The sequence below is a fragment of the Peromyscus maniculatus genome, chromosome 3 (genome assembly GCF_049852395.1).
Source record: "Peromyscus maniculatus bairdii isolate BWxNUB_F1_BW_parent chromosome 3, HU_Pman_BW_mat_3.1, whole genome shotgun sequence".
Taxonomy (NCBI): Eukaryota; Metazoa; Chordata; class Mammalia; order Rodentia; family Cricetidae; genus Peromyscus; species Peromyscus maniculatus.
The window spans coordinates 128,706,667-128,726,404 of NC_134854.1; the positions used below are offsets into that span (position 1 = coordinate 128,706,667).

The 19,738-nt window shown below is 38.7% G+C and overlaps 1 protein-coding gene across 6 annotated transcripts in view; it reads left to right on the forward strand.

The window, feature by feature from the left end:
• The window catches only part of Cntn4 (contactin 4), a 1,007,992-nt gene that overhangs the window by 715,433 nt on the left and 272,821 nt on the right, over positions 1–19,738 (forward strand). For all 6 annotated transcript variants that reach the window (XM_042273735.2, XM_042273733.2, XM_042273730.2 and 3 more), the window contains one exon: positions 15,277–15,372. In XM_042273735.2, coding sequence (XP_042129669.1) covers positions 15,277–15,372 — 96 coding nt within the window. The remainder of the gene's footprint in view (positions 1–15,276; positions 15,373–19,738) is intronic.

The following is a 19,738-nucleotide window of genomic DNA, read 5'->3' on the forward strand; positions in this document are numbered from 1 at the left end:
AGGACCCAAAGTCAGATCCTCATGCATTCATGGCAAGCACTTTATCCACTGAACCATCTCTATAATCCCACCCCAGTATATTTCTTAGTAACAACCCCAGAAATCACTACCCTAGTTCATATAAGTTTGTCCTCTCATCCCTTTACAAATGTGTTGCTCTGTCTTAAGTATATAAGCATCATGCTTTCATCATTCCTTTGAACTTCACTATGAAGAACCCCATGTGTATAAAATTCATAAATTGTATGTCTCTGTTGTTCATCAGATATTTTGTTAACTGGGTCTCTAGATCCAGCCAAACAACTCACATAAGGACTAAATAGTAAGAAGAGATAGTCTCATACTTTCTTATTCTCTTGTTCATTCCTTCCCTTCCTTCCTCTACCTTGCATCATCTATTTTATGGTATGCTTAAGAGCTAGTGACATTAAAAGGTCTATCTATCACCAGCACAATCTTTTTTCTGTGTTAAGGTCAGTCTATGATTTACTCAAAGTTACTCCATACTGGACAAAACAGTGCCTTTCAGGCTGTGGGTTGCTCTGGAAGACTCTATTTTACAAGCAGCTTTTGATTCCATTTTGAAGGACTGTGACTGCAGCCCTTGGTTAGACCCACAAATGACACCAGCTGTCAGGTACAACCCATCCAACACAAACGTGTGTTATACGAGTTAATATTAGTGATTAAGATTGTACTAAAAGATCCTGCATTCATTTATCTTGGCCAAAGTATCTGGGTAGGTGAGATTCATGCCATTGAAACCACTGGGCTTGTAAATTTATTGTTACTCGATAAATTCTGACAGTGTGCAAAGACAAACATATTCATCTGTTTCTAGCATAGCATACTCCCAGCACTCAGATTCCTCTTTATGAAAATGAGAATGTGAAACAGCACCCTTAGCAAAATCTAAATAGATGGTGAATAAACACAGTGCTTGCATGTGGAGCTGATGATGGTTTTATTTTCAAAACTGTAATTAAATGAGATAAAAATATATGGTTGAGGTTTCTGAAACATCTTAAATTCAACATACATAACAGCTGCTCCTCATCTGAGAGCTTCCCCTTATGATCCTTGTTTTTCATGCCCTTCAAAATTCTCTAACCAGCCCACAGCTGAGTCAGTACCTACTACCCCAAGAAATTTATCATAGTTACTTGTTACTTCTCATAGTCTTGATTTGCCTAAAATAACTCTACGGCAAAGTATGTTCAACTTCTAAGGAACGATGAATTCAAGTATGACTGGCATATTTTTTTAATGAGTCAACATTCTCTATTTCATTGTTTCCATGACCCAAAACTGAGTATGTTACATGGAAATTTCTCTTAGCTTTGAAAGCAAAACTTTCCCGCAAAGCCGAAAAACTACTGGAAAGTTTTACCAATTTCTGCCTTTCCTTTTCAGCGCTAGTCACCACAGTTTCTTGGGAGGGAAAGGCTACCTTTAAGGATAGAATTAGAGAAACTTAAGTTACATGAACCAATATCTTTCTAGTTTTGTTTTTGAGCAGGAAGCTAGAGCTTACGCCTCCCACCCGAAACCTTTGATATACGGCCACTGAGTGCTAAGGAAACTTGAGAGTGAGTTCATTGTCCAGGCTTGGATCTCTGGACAGTTTACAACAGAAAAGCCACAGAAGGAACATGTTTCAGATGAAGAGATTCATTTCACTTTGAAGCAGGGCTGTTGGTAAACTCTTGGGCTTGATTGTGATCTGTGGTTTATATGTCTCCATTTGTAATAGATTCCCAAGGACTTTCCTATAGATTACTGACTTTGTAATAGTCCCCCCGCCTCTCTTGCTCTCTCTCGTTTTCTGAGGCAGAATTTCTTTGTGTAGCCTTGGGTGTCCTGGAACTCTCTTTGTAGACCAGGCTTGCCTCAAACTCACAGAGATTCCCCTGTCTCTGCCTGCTGAGTGCTGTGATTTAAGGCATTCACCACCGGAACCCAATTGTGAAAATCTCTTGATATGTGACTTTTCAGCCTTTTCTTCAGAGACTATTCATTCTAGTGTTCTTTTGATGTATCTAATTTGCTTCTAAGGTGGCCAATTTATTAAGAAGACTGAACCAATAGAATGTAACTTGCAGATTTTAGTTTTCATTGGGAAAAAAATAGTGAAATATCCATATGAAGAATTGTTTCTTTCTGTGTATGCTGTAATTATACTAAGTTTATCTATCATAGAAGTCTCACATTCCAGTGGCTCTCTACCTCCCTAATGCTGAGACCCTTTAATACAGTTCCTCATGTTGTGTTGGCCCACATCCATAAAATTATTTTGTTGCTATTTCATAACTGTAATTTTGCTACTGTTTTGAATTGTAACATAAATATCTGATATACAAAGTATTTGATATGTGACCCCCCCCCAAAAGGGGTTGTGATCCACAGGTTGAGAACAACCACACAAAGAGCAAATGGTGTATCACTGACTAGAATGTAAAAAATGGGATCATATTTGGTCCCCTCAATTTCATGGTGTGATTTTATATTTTGCTCCCATAAGTCTTTGCTTGGCTAGGATGGGTGGATGAATGGGATGGGATTTCTTTTGCCAAGTAGTGTTACTATTTCATGTGCTAAATGCACCCCACCCCAAACAGTTTTGTGTCAGATCATTTTAAACACTGTTTGGAAGACTGATAAAGATTGGTTAGATGGTGATCTTGATTATTGCTGTGCAGAAGTAATCAAGAAAAGATGCAGTAGATTAACTGCAGTCAAGGTCTATTTTAGATCAATAGGAAAAGGTCCTTCAAAGAAGGCACATCTGACCTGGATTCTAAAGAATGACTATGTGTCATGGGTGACTGTCCCTCAATCTGATAAAGCCATCTTAGGGAATTGAGTTGTGCTCGATTTGTAAAAGATAATCCCTACTGGGATAGTTAGTCATTTACACTCTACGATAGAGGTAAGAACAGGGCATGAGATTCTCTCATGAGAATCTGCTGTTCCCTACCATCTGGAATTCTGCATGTGACATCAAGGAGCTAGAGTATATAGAGGCTGGGAAAGACTAGAGTAGGGTTCCATCTCCAAAGCTGAAGTGAAAGTCTCATTGTTCCTGGATGAGGCTTTACAGGTGCTGCCAATTGGGGGAGGAGTGCCCACAGCCCTGTAAGATACCACTCACCTAGGCTCTATAAGGAGGCCAAATATATTTATTGGTTCCCCCACAGTGAACTTTGGCAGAATCATGCCTTGGTTTGTCATTGGGATCTTGGGAGGAAGGGTTACCTTGCTTTACATCTCTTCCAGGGAAGGAATTTTAGCAACGCCGTGATATACTCAAATTGGAATACCACTTCAAATAAATGAATAGGCATACTCAGAGGTCCCAGGATAGAGTCAGCCTGAAGGCTCTCCAAGAGTGGAAAAGAAAACACAGTTATTGCAGTAAAAATAACAAAGAGATAAAGTACAAGTGTAAGTTCAGTTTTGTAGGCGGGGGCCAGATCCCTAATACCACTTGCAGAATACCATGAAGAGTCACATGTTTTACTTTTAAATTCAAAAGTTCAAATTATTTTCCTGTTTGTCTTGCATTGTGCTAGGATGAAACCAAAGACAAGAGATTGCAGCTGCCTAACCATTAACACTCCAGAGTCAGGGTGCTATGTGAACAGAGATGAGTTCCTGTAGAGAAAACTGTGGGTAATAACAGCTTGCATTTTAGGGCACCTGTCTCCAAAGCAGAGCAGCATTATTTGTGATGCCACATCCCACTAATCACAGTCACCCCATGGGTTAGATAGGTGCACATTTATATGGCTCACACAGGGAAGCGCGAGTGTTTTAAATTGAGTTGTTCTTTGGCTTCTTAAATAGCACAAAGGTCTAGATAAAATAGAGTATGTCAGAGATGAAGGAAAGGAAAGAACTCACATGAGAAATAAAAATAGCTGCCTGGAAAGTCCTACACTTTCAGAGAAAAGGGCAACAAAGCAAACTTCATTTTCTTGTGAGGCCTAGAGAATAATAGTTGAGGGGTGAGAAAGTGTGAGTATTACCTGGGCAGATCAAGCAACCAGCTGCAAATTTTTAATTCAATTATTTAACTCAAAATGGAACAGAGGCCAAATGTATGGGCTTTTGTGTTGGAAAGATCTGGATTCTAGTTCAACCTCTTCCTTGTTTTCCATCTGTGACCTTGGGTACTGATTTTTCATGTTATTAAGCAGAATGAATAATAGAACCAACTTCATAGAGTGGTTGTGAGAAACATATGCAGAAACACATGGAACAGTGTGTTCTGTGTATGACCTAGTTAGGATTGGCCTCATGTTCTTCTGAAGAAGTACTGTTTATGAAAGTGGTGAGGTAGTCAAAGTAGCTCAAAGAAGTCTCCTCAGCATGTAATATTGACTATGTTATCTTCATTGCTTATTGGAGTTTTGTTCTTGAAAAGAAAGGCAGGGCAGTAATACATTTTAAGAAATATGCTATGTTTCAAGGAACATAGAATAGGATATCGTCCTGCTTCACTAAAAGCAGGATTGCTGACCAAATGTGTCTTTGGCCATCTTCACATGCTCTTCTCCATCTTAGTTTCTCAGTGATGAAACTAATCCCTTCATGCTTCATGGATTAAACTCTCCTTCATTTGTTTTATTATTATTTTTATAACTATCCCAAAGTCCTATGCTATATATCTGCAGTGCTACTTCTGACTTGTTAAGTAGTAGTGACTTGACTGAATTAAATCACTCTTTACTATTAAGTATCGTCAATATAAAGAGGATCAGAAAAGACATTCACTGTTAATGTCAATCCTACACAAAGTGTAAGATCCAGAGCCCTGTCCAAGATCAAGCCAGTCAATATTCCAGCATAGGGAGGTGTAGTTGGATTTCTTTACTCTTTGACTCTTACAAGACCTGCCACCCAGCTCCTAAATAAATACACAGAGACCTATTCTTACTTATGAATGTTCGACCTTAGTTTGGCTTATTTCTAGCCAACTTTTCTAAACTTAAATTATCCCATCTACCTTTTGCCTATGGGCTTTTACCTTCTCTATTTTATATACCTTTCTTTCTTTCTGACTCCATGGCTGGCAGTGTGGCTGGGTGGCTGACTCCTGGTCTCCTCCTCTCCTCCTTTTCTTGCCCCTCGTTCTTCCTCTTTAGGAGCCTAGATTTCTCCTCCTATTTATTCTCTCTGCCTGGCAGCCCCACCTATTTCTCTCTCCTGCCTAGCTATTGGCTGTTCAGCTCCTTATTAGACCAATCGGGTGTTTTAGACAAAATAACACAGCTTTACAGAGTTAAACAAATGCAACATAAAAGAATGAAACACATATTTGCATCATTAAAAATGTATTCCACAGCATAAGCAAATGTAACACATCTTAAGCTAATATTCCACAACAGGAAAGGACACTCCCAAGACCTCAGTGATAGCTGAAATGCTGTTGAGAGCTGATGGCTTCTAGAGGAGAAAGAGCCAGTTCTTTTTAAGAGTGTGACTCCCTAGAAGCTTGACAAAGCTCCATTGAGTTAGGTATCCATACACCTAGGAGCATATATGTAGCTCAAAATGAACTTGGTGGCTTATAGAGGGGAAAAAGAGAGGGGACAGGTATTTGGGAGTGGGAAGGGAATGTTCTGAGATGATTTTAGGGAGAACTGGACCTGGAGGATGAATATGATAAAATAGTTTGTATACATGCACGAAATTCTCAAACAATTAATGAAAATGTTATATTTAGGGGTTGGAAAGATGGCTCAGTGGTTAAGAACACTGACTGCTCTTCTACAGGCCCTGGATTTAATTCCCAGCACCCACATTGCAGCTAACAACTGTCTGTAACTCCAAGATCTGATGACCTCACATAGACATACATACAGACAAAAACACCAATGCCCATAAAATAAAAATAAATTATAAAAGTGTTATATTTAGTATATATTAAATATTATATTTTAAAAAAATGCTATACTTTAAAACGTGTGGGCTCCTTAGTTTAGACAGAAAAAAAAAAAAAAGAGACAATGATTTCCAGGCATTTGGAAAAGGTATAGATAGGATGGGATTTGCTTTGTTTTGCTTAGTTGTTGCTGAGAGAAAATGGCCAACAACCATAGCTGGCACCAAACAAGGAGCTCAAAAAAATTTTTCTGGTGATAGGATGGCCAAACACTCTAATTGTCATGCTAGAAACCCCATCCAATGACTGAGGGAACCGGATGCAGAGATCCAAGGTCAGGCCCCAGGTGGAGCTCCAGGAGTCGAATTGGTGAGAAAAAGGAGGGTTTGTATGAGCAAGAATTGTTGAAACCAAGGTTGGATAAAGCACAGGGACAAATAAACAAACCAATAGAAACACATGAACTATGAACCAATAGCTGAGTGGCCCCCAACTGGATCAGGCCCTCTGGATAAGTGAGACAGTTGATTAGCTTGATCTGTTTGGGAGGCATCTAGGCAGTGGGACCGGGTCCTGTACTCAGTGCATGAGTTGGCTGTTAGAAACCTGGGGCTTATGCAGGGACACTTGGCTCAGCCTGGGAGAAGGGGACTGGACCTGCCTGGACTGAATCTACCAGATTGAACTCAATCCTCAGGGGAGTCTTTGCCCTGGAGGAGATAGGAATGGGGGGTGGGTTGGGGGGAAGGGGAGCGGGAGGGGAGAGAACAAGGGAATCCATGGCTGATATGTAAAATTAAATTAAATTATAAAAATTTGCTGAACATTGGATAAAACAATTGAAAGTGACTAACATAGAAAGATTAAGAGAGAGGGCTTGGTGGGTAAGATTGTGTACTTTCTCCAGAGAGCCTGAGTCTAGTCTTCAGCACCCATGACCTCCTGAAACTCTAGCTCCTGGGACTCAGCTTCCCCTTCTGCACTCATCAGCACTCGTTTGTACATTCCCAACAGAGACAAACACACAGATGTGGAATAAAAAGTAAAATTATATTTTCTAAAAAAGAAAGAGTAAGATATATGCACTTCTATCAATATTTTATGATTATCAGTATCAGTATACCTGAACTTATCTAAGCTTTTATTTATATTTTTTTTAATTTTAGTGTGAAGAATGAACTCCTAAAACTTTAATGGCTGAATGTTTACAATACTATATTTTTATTTATCATTTAAAATAGCATAGTAGGGCTGACAGTGTATGTAATTTGGTTGATAGAGAGACTGCTTAGTATGCTCAGAGTCCTGGTTATTATCTTCAGCACCACATAAAACTATGTGTAGTGGCACATGCCCACAGTCTCAATTCTCTGTATGTAGAAGCAGAAGGATCATAAGTTCAAGGTTATCCGCAATTACATAGCAAATCTGAGACTACCTTACACTGTTTGAGACCATGTCTCAAAAAAAAAATCTAAAAATATAAATAATACATTTGATTTTAAAGCAGAAAATTTCCTATTTCATGAATACTTTTTTATCTTTTATAGTAAAAAGCAGCACAGATTCTCTCAAACCATAATATTTTACAAAGAATTTCTTATAGGAAATTACCTGGAGCCACAATATTTATAAATGTAAGTCACATGAAGACTGCAGCCTGTAGACTCACAGGGATAAAGTACTGGTTGGACTGGAGCACCTGTGTGGGCTTAAAAACATAGAAAAAAAGGATATGTTTAAGTAGTATCAGTATAGTGTGTTGTGTTGTGGTATGGTGTGGTGTGTGTGTGTGTGTATGTGTGTGTGTGTGTGTGTGTGTGTGTTATGTTCTAAGAGAACTTTGACTCTGACACACAAATGTCAATGTTACTTTAGTAGAAATTTAAACTCATTTTCTCCTAGTAGGTCATTTTGTGTAGAATTTTCTTCGATGCTCAAACACGGTAATGGTTGTACTAACACTTATAGAACACTCACTTTGGAGCAGGCAGTGAGTTAAGTGCTTTACACACATCATTTTAATCTTCAGAAATCCCGACAAGATAGGAATTATTGACCTGATACCAGAGATGAAGAAATTGAAGTTCAAGGAGATTAAAGAATTCACCCACATCACACAGCGTTGGAGCATGAGTGCTGAGCTCATACACCAGGCCTTTGACTCCAAAGCCAGTGTGATAAACCATTAAGCAATTCTTCCTCTTGCTATAAACTCACACTTGGAAATCCAGTCAACCATGCCAGTCTCACTAATGGTTTCTTCATTCTTCCTGAGTGGAAAGAATATTAAAAAAAAAATGTCGTTTTTGCAACTCATGAGGTTTCCTGAATTCAGATTTATTCTGGCTATGAGCCTTTGCAATCCTAAGAACCATGCCTATGTGCACCCACACTTAGAGAGCAAATGGAACACATTTGAGACATGATTTAAAATATGCTGCCTGGTAACAGGGTTTGGGAATTACTCTCTGAAAATACCTCTTTCTTTTTATAAATGGTGAAATCATCATTATGGAAATCATATTCATAACCAATGTATTACTTGACCATCTTCCTGGGTTGATATTGATTTACTTATTGATTGCTTTTTTTTTCAAAACTGAAGGAAGCAGTAAGACAGGAGATGGGTGATGACAGTTTCTTGTGCTAAGGATACATTGAGGGAATTAATAGAATCCAGGTCTGTCCAACTCACGAAAAAATATAAATTTTATTTTAAAACTTATATAATACACAGAATACATAACTAAAAGTGACTGCATTATGTGCATAGTTTACTGTGCCATTTTTCATTCTTCATTTTCTACCTTTCCTCTGTGGACTTAGAGCAAACCATGATGTGTGTTACTATCTCATTAACCTTTCCTGGCCATTTTACAACTCAACTTTTTATATGCTCCTCTGGGAGGTGCCAGCTTGCAGATAGCTTCAGCCCTTCCTGCCCACATGTGCAATGGCCGGTCTCTTAATGGTGGCTTAAATAAATTGCTTTTTCTTAGTCAATGTCCAAGTATTTATGGTAAGCTACTTTTTTTAACCAGCTCTCAGCATTTAATAACTTTCTAGACAGGAAATATTTAGATGTTTTCCATCTTACTCTCTGATTTACTCTGTGGTTTGAATTCCAAATGCCTTTCTGTTCTAAGGCTTTTGATTAGTGATTGCATGTTGCAGTCTGAAGGCCTTTGTGCCCCTCCATCCCTCCAGGAATTTAACTGCTAAATCACTTTTGTGTCCTTGATGAGCTAGCTCATTCCAAATACTGTAGCACATTTTCTAATTTAGTCAAAAACAAGATATCAATATCAGACAGCATAAGAAAATAAAGGATAGATAGTTGGCTATAAGAAATATGATTTGAAAACATATCTACCATAAAACTGTTCATCCCTCAGCACATTATCTCTTAAATTTTTATGTAAAATGATGACAAATGAAATTACCACAAAACTAAAGATAGTTATTTTTAAAAATCTATGCGTTGCACACATGTAAACCTAGAAAAACATGCTGTTTTAAGAAACTGTGGTACATTGATATTCATTCTTTTTCATACATTTTGCCTTTATATTCAGTCATGACTTTAGTAACCAAATGTATGAGTTAAAGGGAGAACTCAGAGATAATAGTTCATTACTTTCCTACATGCAACATTCCTGTCTTCCTAAAGTTATTTCTGCCTCCTCTCTTCCTGTTTCATCTTTTTTATCCTGTATTTAAATTCCCACATTAAGTTCTCATGCCATGTTCTCATCCATAGGGAAGGGAAGTTTTGAGACCAATATCCTTAGCCAACACACACTGCATCGAAATGGAGCTACTCTTACGTTCATTGATAGAAAATTCATCATCACAAACTTTATTTTTGTCAAGTAACTGGTTTAGGTGCTATTTGTCCTTGACTTCACTAAATTCCTAGTCAAAGTATGGACTCTATGTGTGTGCGCGTGCACGTGCATGTGTGCGTGCGTGTAAGACTCTGGAGGGAAAGACATGACTATACTATCCTGACATTTTCCAAGTGCTTGAGTACTGAAACACTGAATTTTCTTACATTAGCACTGAATTCTGTTACATTAGCCATGAATGGAGAATTGGATCCATGGTGGAGTGAGCCAAAGATGTGTAAGAAAAGTACGTGGAATGACCTCAGTATGATTTGAAAGTGGGTATTTTTGCAAGCTGTGTAATGGTCAGGGTGAAGATGTATTACCCATAAGGCATTATCTTTCTTAGTGTTGCTGCTATGGTCATTATTCAATATCAAAGCTTTGGAGAAAAAGTGACTGCAAATACGTTAGTTTGTATTTATATATTGTATATATTTTATTTATGGACTTTACTATTGCAACCTAACAGCACATACACACACACACACACACACACACACACACACTGAAATTAACCGGACCCAAAGCCTATACATCTCTGTGTACTTCTATATAGTTAAAACAGCCATTTGGAACAAAATGTATGTAGCTTGACTCTAACTCTGTCATGGGTTTTTGTTTTTGTTTTTGGTTTTTTTTTTTTGGTTTAGATTTTGGTGCTAGATAAGTATGTAAAAATATATTTGACAATGAAAGTTATATATTTTATATTTATAATATATAATTCACATTTTATTATATGGGTTATAAATATTGTCAGTAAAAAGCTTAGACATGAGTGTACAAGCAGAAAATTGTTCATTCACATACACAGTCCTTTGACTTAGAAAATTACAGTATTACTAGCTAGCAGTTAGACTATGGGTGGGTTATGATATTTGAAAATATCAATTCAAAACCTGCCATATAATCTTACAAATGGACATATATATCATTTTTTTCTTAGCATCCACATCTCATTCCGTTGTTCGTTGCAAGTTGGATGCTTTTTTTTAGATGAGATGCTTAGGGAATAATTTTCCATGGGATTATAGCATTCTTTAGTGGACAGAAGCATATACTAAAGACCAACCTTATTGCATAAAGGATTTGTGCTTGGATAGACACTCTTTCTCATAGTATTTCATTTAACTTTTGCCATGATTCTTAATATAAAACAAAGCACATGTAATTCTCAGTTTACATGTCATAAAATTAAGATGTGTCCAAGGTCAGCACAACTAATAAGAGGCAGAATTATTTCCCAAACTCAGGTCTGTCCAAATACCACCTATCAATTAGAAGTGCATAAGTTCTACCATCAGGAATACATTTTATTAACTACAAACAAATATTTCTGAATATTTCCTCAAATGTCACATGAGTAAACAATACGAGCATTCAAATATTTTAAAACTGGATGGCATTCATAAAATAAAAAGGGAGAAATCTGAGTCCCACTTTTTAAAGCTCAAGTAGGACACTTGAACATTGTATTGTTTCCTTAGGCTCTTTCCCATTTTTTCCCAAATTTACTTACTTTTCTTTTTATATGTATGAGTGTTATGCTTGCATGTATGTATGTGCACCATGTGTGTTCAGTGACTGTGGAAACCAGAAAGAGTATCACACCTGCTGGAACTGGTGCTTCAAACTGTTGTGAGTTGCCAATGGGTACTGGGAACTGTGCCCAGGACCTTTGGAAGACTAGAAAGTTCTATTAACCACTGAGGGATCTTCGTAGCTCCTTTTCCCATTTCTTCACATTGTTTCTTAAATCAGAAACAATAGTTGCTTAGTTCTAAATGGATTGAGTACCTATTACCAATTAAATTATTAATTTTTTATGCCACTCTGAAAACTGAATGAGATATCTATAAAAAAATATAGATGACTTATGCAAAGAATGAAACTGAAGTGATCATTTAGTGGGCTTCAGTATCTCTTATAGAAATTATTATTTAAAATACTAATTTCATAACAAAGCTTTAAAAAAACATCTACTTTATCTCCTTTTCATACCATTTCCTTAAATAAAATTTTAAAAAAGAATGTTTGCCCCACCCATAACATAGGACCTGTTTGTAGTGGTTTGAATGAAAATGTGCTGTGGGATGGTCTGTATGTCAAATTGCTCTGATTGGTCAATAAATAAAACACTGATTGGCCAGTGGCTAAGCAGGAAGTATAGGCAGGACTAACGGAGAGGAGAAAAGAAAGAGCAGGAAGGCGGAGGGAGTCACTGCCAGCCCCCACAATGACAAGCAGCCTGTGAAGATGCCGGTAAGCCATGAGCACGTGGCAAGGTATAGATTTATGGAAATGGATTAATTTAAGCTATAAGAACAGTTAGCAAGAAGCCTGCCACGGTCATACAGATTGTAAGCAATATAAGTCTCTGTGTTTACTTGGTTGGGTCTGAGCGGCTGTGGGACTGGCGGGTGACAAAGATTTGTCCTGACTGTGGGCAAGGTAGGAAAACTCTAGCTACAAAAATGGCCCCCAAAGGATCATATACTTGAATGTTGGGTCCCCAGTTAGTGTAACTGTTTGGGAAAGATTAGGAGGTATGGGGTTGTTGTAGGAGGTGTGCCACTGGGGACAGGCTTTGTGGTTTCAAAAAGCACAGGTTATTTTTGGTTTGAGTCTAGCCTTTAAAGGCTGAGCCATCTCTCCAGCCCTCTTAATGGGGAATGAAGGGATACATTTTCAGGTCAGGTAGAAATGTGGTACAAAGGAAACTCCCACAAATCCACAAGGATAACCCCAGCTAAGATTCCTAGCAATTGTGGATAGGTAGACTGAACTGGCCTTCTCCTGTAATCAGATTGGTGACTGCTCCAATTGTCATCAGAGAGCCTTCATCTAGAGACTGATGGGAACAGACGCAGAGACCCATAGCCAAGCACTAGGCTGAGCTCGGGGAATCCTGTTGAGGAGAGGGAGGAAGGATTTTTAAGAGCCACGATGCCAAGGTCATCACAAGGGAACCCACAGAAACAACCAACCTGTACTCATAGGAGCTCACAGACTCTGGACCAACAGCTGGGGAGCCAGCATGGGACTGACCTAGGTCCTCTATGTATGTGTGACAATTGTGTAGCTTGGTCTACTTGTAGGATTCTTGGTGGAAGCAGGAACTATCCCTAACACTTTGGCTGGCTTCCAAGAACCTATTTCTCATACTGGGTTGCCTTGCCCCGCCTTAATGTAAGGGGAGGAGCTTAGTCCTCCCGCAACTTGATATGTCATGCTTTATTGACGACATGGGAGGCTTGGCCCTTTCTCAATGGTAACAGAGGAGTGGGTGGGAGGGGGATGGAAGAAAGGAGGGAGGAGAAACTGCAGTTGGGATATAAAATAAATGGATAAATATAATAATATAAAAAACACAGGCTACTTTCAGTGTCTCCTTCTCTTCCTCCCGCTTGTGGATCAAGATGAAAACTCAATTACTGCTGACATGCCATGCCTGCCTGTGTGATGCCATGCTCCCCACCATAGAGGTCATAGACTCTAACCCTCTGCAACCATGAGCCCCAAATTAAACACTTTCTTTTATAAATGTGTTAGGCATAGTGACCTATCATAGCAATAAAGAAGTAACTAAGACACCTTTAGATAAGAAGTACACTACATCATAAACATATTTTGGATTCTAGCACTGTTTGGTTCTGTGTCCAGGGTGTGTGTCCTTTTCCCCCTTCACCATAATAGGCCTTGGATTGATATGATTAAGTCCTGCAGTGGAGCAATTGACAGATCTCTTGGGTCAGTATAGGATAGAAACACCATTCTCATAGTATTTGCATGCTGGTGGTACCAAGTGGAAACTGTCTAAAAATAATAATAATTTTATAAAGCCCATATAGGCTTAAGCTTTTCCCAGTTCTAGAAAAAGCTGTGTGAAGACATGATGGTGCATACTTTTTGTGAATCCTAAACTTTCCCTGAAAATAAACTAAGTATGAAACATGTCAATTTGTAACTGTGGAAAGGTCATCTAGGCTCATGTGGCTCTGTCACTCACAAGTTTCATAGTAAGTATAGACAGTAATGATTCTAAACTCATAATTTTTATGTAATTGTAGTTCATCTTTTATAAATAATTGCAAAGCAGCGGCCAAGGAAGAAGTCATTGTTATTCTACCCCAGTGGGTACTACCATATGACTTATGACCCCATATGACATACTTGAATCAGAAAAAATCTGAAATCCAAAATGGGGTTTTAGATCCAATGATTCAGACAGAAGGAATAAAATGAAGAAATGAATCTTTCTATAATCATTATTAGGAGAATTTATACTGGGTAGGTAGGAGGTTAAAATACTCTGTTGAATAACATCTGCCACTCTATTATATGTATTTTATATCACTCATTTACTTGCAACTAGTTATTTGTTTCTTCCAGTTGTGACCTTTGGGCTATAAATGTCTTGTCTCTCCTCCTTGTAGAAGTAGAAGTTTTTCCCCAAAAGAATGATAATCAGCCCCTTATCAATATTTACAAAGAGATATAAACTCAAAATAATCTGTTTGAAAATATGTCTTTTTATACTGCACTTATATATACATATACACATACACATATACATATAATGTATGCACAGAAGAATTGAGTCTGGCAATCCCAACAGCTGGAAGAGTGTTTGGCCGGGCGGTGGTGGCGAACGCCTTTAATCCCAGCACTCGGGAGGCAGAGGCAGGCGGATCTCTGTGAGTTCAAGGCCAGCCTGGGCTACCAAGTGAGTCCCAGGAAAGGCGCAAAGCTACACAGGGAAACCCTGTCTCGAAAAATCAAAAACAAACAAACAAAAAAGAATAGAGTGTTTGAAGTTCTGAGTTTAGGACCAGCTTGTACTGAATCTGGGGACTATAGCTCTAAAAATCAGAGTGAGGGGGTAGGGAATCTGTGTGTGTGTATGTGTGTGTGTGCGTGTGTGTGTGTGTGTGTGTGTGTGTGTGTGTGTGTGTGTGTGTGTCTGTTACCAATATATATAAATATATAGAGAGAAGTATAATTGCATAAAATTGGTTTGTGAAATGAGTATTGTATCAGAAATAAGAGTTTGTATCATATAACAATGACACTTAACTACAGGGGGTCCTACAAACTTCAGTTTCTTCACCTAAGTTGTTAATGCCCAGTAGAACTTTCCAGAATGATAGAAGTGTTCCTTATGTGTGTTTTGCAGTGTTATATGTAGTTATTGAGTACTCAAAAACTGACTAGTGTTATCAGAGGAACTAAATTGCACATTTAATTTTGGTTATTCCAAGTCTCAATAGATACACATGGGAAGTGCCTGTTTTATTGGACAATCTAGCAAATGGAATCCAGGAGTAATGAACAATATTGCTAAAAGATTGCAGTATCAGCTAAACAGAATTTCCCTGTTATAGATGCAATCCGGGACATTTCTCACACAACTACCTTATTGGAAAGAGGGGCTGTCTCCCTTGATATTTTAGGGCCATAAAGCTTAAATGTGTTTTCCTTCATTTCTCCCAACAGATCTTGAAAACTTTAAGACAAGAACAAGAAGCACAGTGTCGGTCCGTCGAGGTCAAGGAATGGTACTCCTGTGCGGCCCGCCACCCCATTCTGGAGGTACCTAGAAACATGTCCATGTGTATACACTTCACTGGCTGATATTTTTCTTGCAAGATGTTTTCCCTCTTGACACCAGCTGAGGGAACAGTGTCATTTATAGAGATTCCCATAGTCCTTCTATGTACAGTCAGAGATGTTGTGAATGCCTCCCATAATTAGGATAGGAAAATATCAGATTGTACAAATGTTTCATCCCACTGTGTACCTGGCACAAAGAAATAGATGCCCAAGTCAGTGAAAGTCAGATTCCTCTTGCTTGGTCAGACAATGTAGATAAATTATCAGTATCTGTTCCATCTCTACAGGGTTAAAAGGAAAAGATGATGCTTAGTTATTTTTATCCCATTCTGGGTCTGGGAAAGGATCTATAAACTGTCTCCATTATGCTCCAGACATGAAGTATGAATGTTTTGATTTTCTACACCAACAACCAATTCTCTAGCACTCTGTATACCAGCTGGCTATGCACTGATTCAGTTCCATCCTGATGCCACTGCCTAGAGTTAGCATCAACCCCACAGAGAAAAGGCTCATATCCAAATGGCTACTCTACCTCCAGGGCCAGGAGCAACTAACTTCCTTATCTCCAGTGCTTCTGACCAGCTACTACTAAGTCAGGTTTAATAATTTGCTGAAACAGCTAACTAAGGGGAAACAGTTCAAATACTATTTTGTTTAATCATACCAAGGGGCAAAGGACACTGAAAAATCAAGTGTTTTAAACACTTGCCTCATAAAGGAGAATACTGAGAAATACCAACAATAGTTACAGCACATTCAGGGTTAAGTAATAATGTATATTAGAATTTCACAAGGGATTTTTGTGTTAATTTTAGGTATGTGTTTATTTTACTTGAGCATATGTATGCATACCATAAACGGATCTAGTGCCTGAGATCAAAAGAGGGCATTGGATCCCCAGAACTGGAATTACAAATTGTTTTGAGCTGCTGTATGGGTTCTGGGAATCAAACCTGGGTACCCTGCAAGAGCAGCCAGTGCTCTTAATAGCTGAGCTTTCTATCCAGCCCCTTAACAAAAGTTTTCAGCAACAAACTTGATAAGATCAGGGGCTGGCTTGATCTGTTTGGGAGACATCTAGGCAGTGGTACCGGGTCCTGTGCTCATTGCATGAGTTGGCTGTTTGAAACCTGGGGCTTATGCAGGGACCCTTGGCTCAGTCTGGGAGGAGGGAACTGGACCTGCCTGGACTGAGTCTACCAGGTTGATCTCAGTCCTCAGGGGAGGCTTTGCCCTGGAGGAGGTGGGAATGGGGGATGGGCTGGGGGGAAGGGGAGGGGGGCAGGAGGGGGGAGAAAAAGGGAATCCGTGGCTGATATGTAGAACTAAATGGTATTGTAAAATAAAATAAAAGGAAAAAAACAATAAAAAAATAAATGTAATAAACTCTCAACATTGTCTTCAAAAAAAAAATCAGGGGCTGGAGAGTTGGCTAAGTAGTTAAGATGCTCTTATAGAGAACATGTGTTTGATTCCTAGCACCCACATCGTGGCTTATAGTCCTCTGTAATTCCAGTTCTAGATTATCTGAACCCTCTTCTGGCTTCCTCAGGAACCAGACATATGTGTGATGCACATACATACACGTAGACAAAACACTCATATATGTAAACCTAAACTAAATAAATTATTTTTCTCAAAGATTAATAATCTCTATTGTTGGCAGTTATTTTTATCAGGACTGCTGGCTACCCAATAAACAACATGGAGACTTATTATTAATTATAAATACTTGGCTGATAGCTTAGGCTTGTTACTAACTAGCTCTTACATCTTAAATTAACCCATATTTCTTATCTACAGTCTAACACATGGCAGTATCTTTTTTCAGCACAGCAAGTTCATCTTGCTTCTCACCAAGTCTCCTAATGACTTCACCCTTTTTCATTCCCATGCTTTCTTTTTCCTTGTCTGCAAGTCCTGCCTAACTTCTTCCTGACTAGCTATTGCCCATTAACTCTTTATTAAACCAATGAGAGCAACACATCTTCATAGTGTACAAAAAAACTATTTCACAGCACTGTACTCTCAGTAAAGAGATCTGATTTAGTTTGGTATCTACCATCATGATCACATAAATTTTCTGTTTGGAATTCATGACTGAAAGAGCAAACATTTAAACTTGCTGTTTGAAACTACTGTTTTTGTCTTGTATTTAAAATTTTGTATATATGACATAGGCTGTGTGTGTGTGTGTGTGTGTGTGTGTGTGTGTGTGTGTGTGTGGTGTGTAAGGCCATAGTTAACCTTGGATGGCATTCCTCAGGAGCTACCCACTTTTATGCGTTTGGATTGTTTTGTTTTGTTTTGTTTTGTTTTGTTTTAAGACAGTTTCTCTTGGGTCTGGAGATTTTCAGGCAGGCTGAGTTCACTGTCCAATAAGCCACAGACATCCACATGTCTTTGCCTCCCCAGCAGTGAGATGAGGATATATACCATCACAGAGTTTTTTTTATGTGGTTCTGGAGCTCACACTCAGATTTTCTAGCTTGTTTGAAGAACAGTTTACTGACTGAGCCATGTCCTTACCTCTGTAACTTCCTTTTTAATCTAATGTCACACTTAACATTTCCAGCAGAACTAAAAACAATTAGTAAGATAGCTCTAAAGCTTGCACTCCCAGCATGAGCACACTGCTTATGAAGCAGTAGGAAAGGAAAGCAACCAGTAAATTCTGCCTGGGACACGGGATTGTTAGGGTTCTGGGGTATGTGTTTTTAGAAAGGGATGTATTCCTTTGTAACACAAATTGCTAAGTGGTCTTATTAATAAAAAAAACCCTGGAGCCAAATATTGGGGTGAAAGCTGAAAAATAAGAGAAGCAGAACAAGCCACAGCCAACATCACCTTGCCAACTCCTCAGCTGAAGAATCATCATACTGAAAGCCTCTGAGTCCTCACCCCTGATGGTCTCAGCTGAACTGCTCTTTAGTTCCTGTCTCCTCACACCTTATATACTGTTCTCCACCCAGCCATCACTTCTTGAGATTAAAGGCATGTGTGCTTTCCAAGCAAAGGTATGAGATCTCAAGTTCTGGGGTTAAAGGCGTGTGCCACCACTGCCTAACTGTGTTCCTAGTGTGGCCTTGAACTCACAGAGGTATGGATCTCTGCCTCCCAAGTGATAGGATTAAGGGTGTGTGCCACCACTGTCAGCCTCTATGTCTAATCTAGTGGCTGGCTCTGTCCTCTGATCCCCAAATAAGCTTATTAGGGTACACAGTATATCACCACATTTCTTGCTAATTCATTTCCTTACAAATGACGATCAGAAGCACTACACTCACAGATATGAGGGCTGCTCCTGGTTCTAATTAAAAATCATTATTTTAAGTTGTACAAATATTTTGATATTTCTAGGCCTCACTCTTCCTGTCTTATAAGAGAAGAAATTACAACAAATCTCTCAGGTCCCTTTTAGTCGCATTATTCCATAATTGCAACTCAATAAATGCTAATGAATGTCTTTATTAAGTGTGTTTGCATTATCGAAGGTCTGTCCTTCATAAAGGAAACCAGTTAACCATAGAAATGTGTTTTGATTTGGGTGAAATTTGTTCAGGTTAGCTCTTCTGAATATGAAAGCTGATTAAAATAAAGATTGGGGTTTTGCTAATTTCTTCTATGAACATCTTCACAGCATTAAGCTTCTGTAACACAACATTGACTCTGACAATTTATCTTAGAGGTGTATGTTCAAAGTACCTCTCTTCCCTGCTGCAATGATAGCACTAAGAAAGACACAATATGATGAAGTGAGGAGGCTGTTGCCTGATGATGAGTTGCCTAACTCCTTCCCTCTTCCCACAGAGAATGTTATTAAAAATTGCCATGGACTTCTGAAATGTGCCTGTCTCCATTGGCAGCAGTCAGCATCTCTGAAATCTACCTCCTTGAGCTGTTCTGACATTCTTGACAGTCTTGATGGTAAAAGACAAGGAAATAAATATTCTCATTATGGGCTCTATTAGAAGCCATGCACACAGTAACGCTGTGAGCAAGACAGACGCAGGCTAGAAATTTTCAAGAAAACAACAAAGAGGATCTTGAAGGTTGTAAGAGAGCATGTCAGACATCTATCTGTTTTGTCCAGTAGAGTTAATGATTAGCTGATGAAATCTCCCCTCTATTCAGAAACCTCCAATGCAGACTGAAGTTACAATTTTCTCATGCTTTTTTGCAGCCTGGATACTACCTAAAAGCTGGCAGAATCACCAAAAGCTACTGGACCTACTGAGCATTTTAGACTTAGCATATGGCATCCTAGTTTCAATTGTAGCATATCACGCAGGGTGAAGGAAATGACTCAGCCTCTTACTGTACCAGTGGGATACTCAGTAAT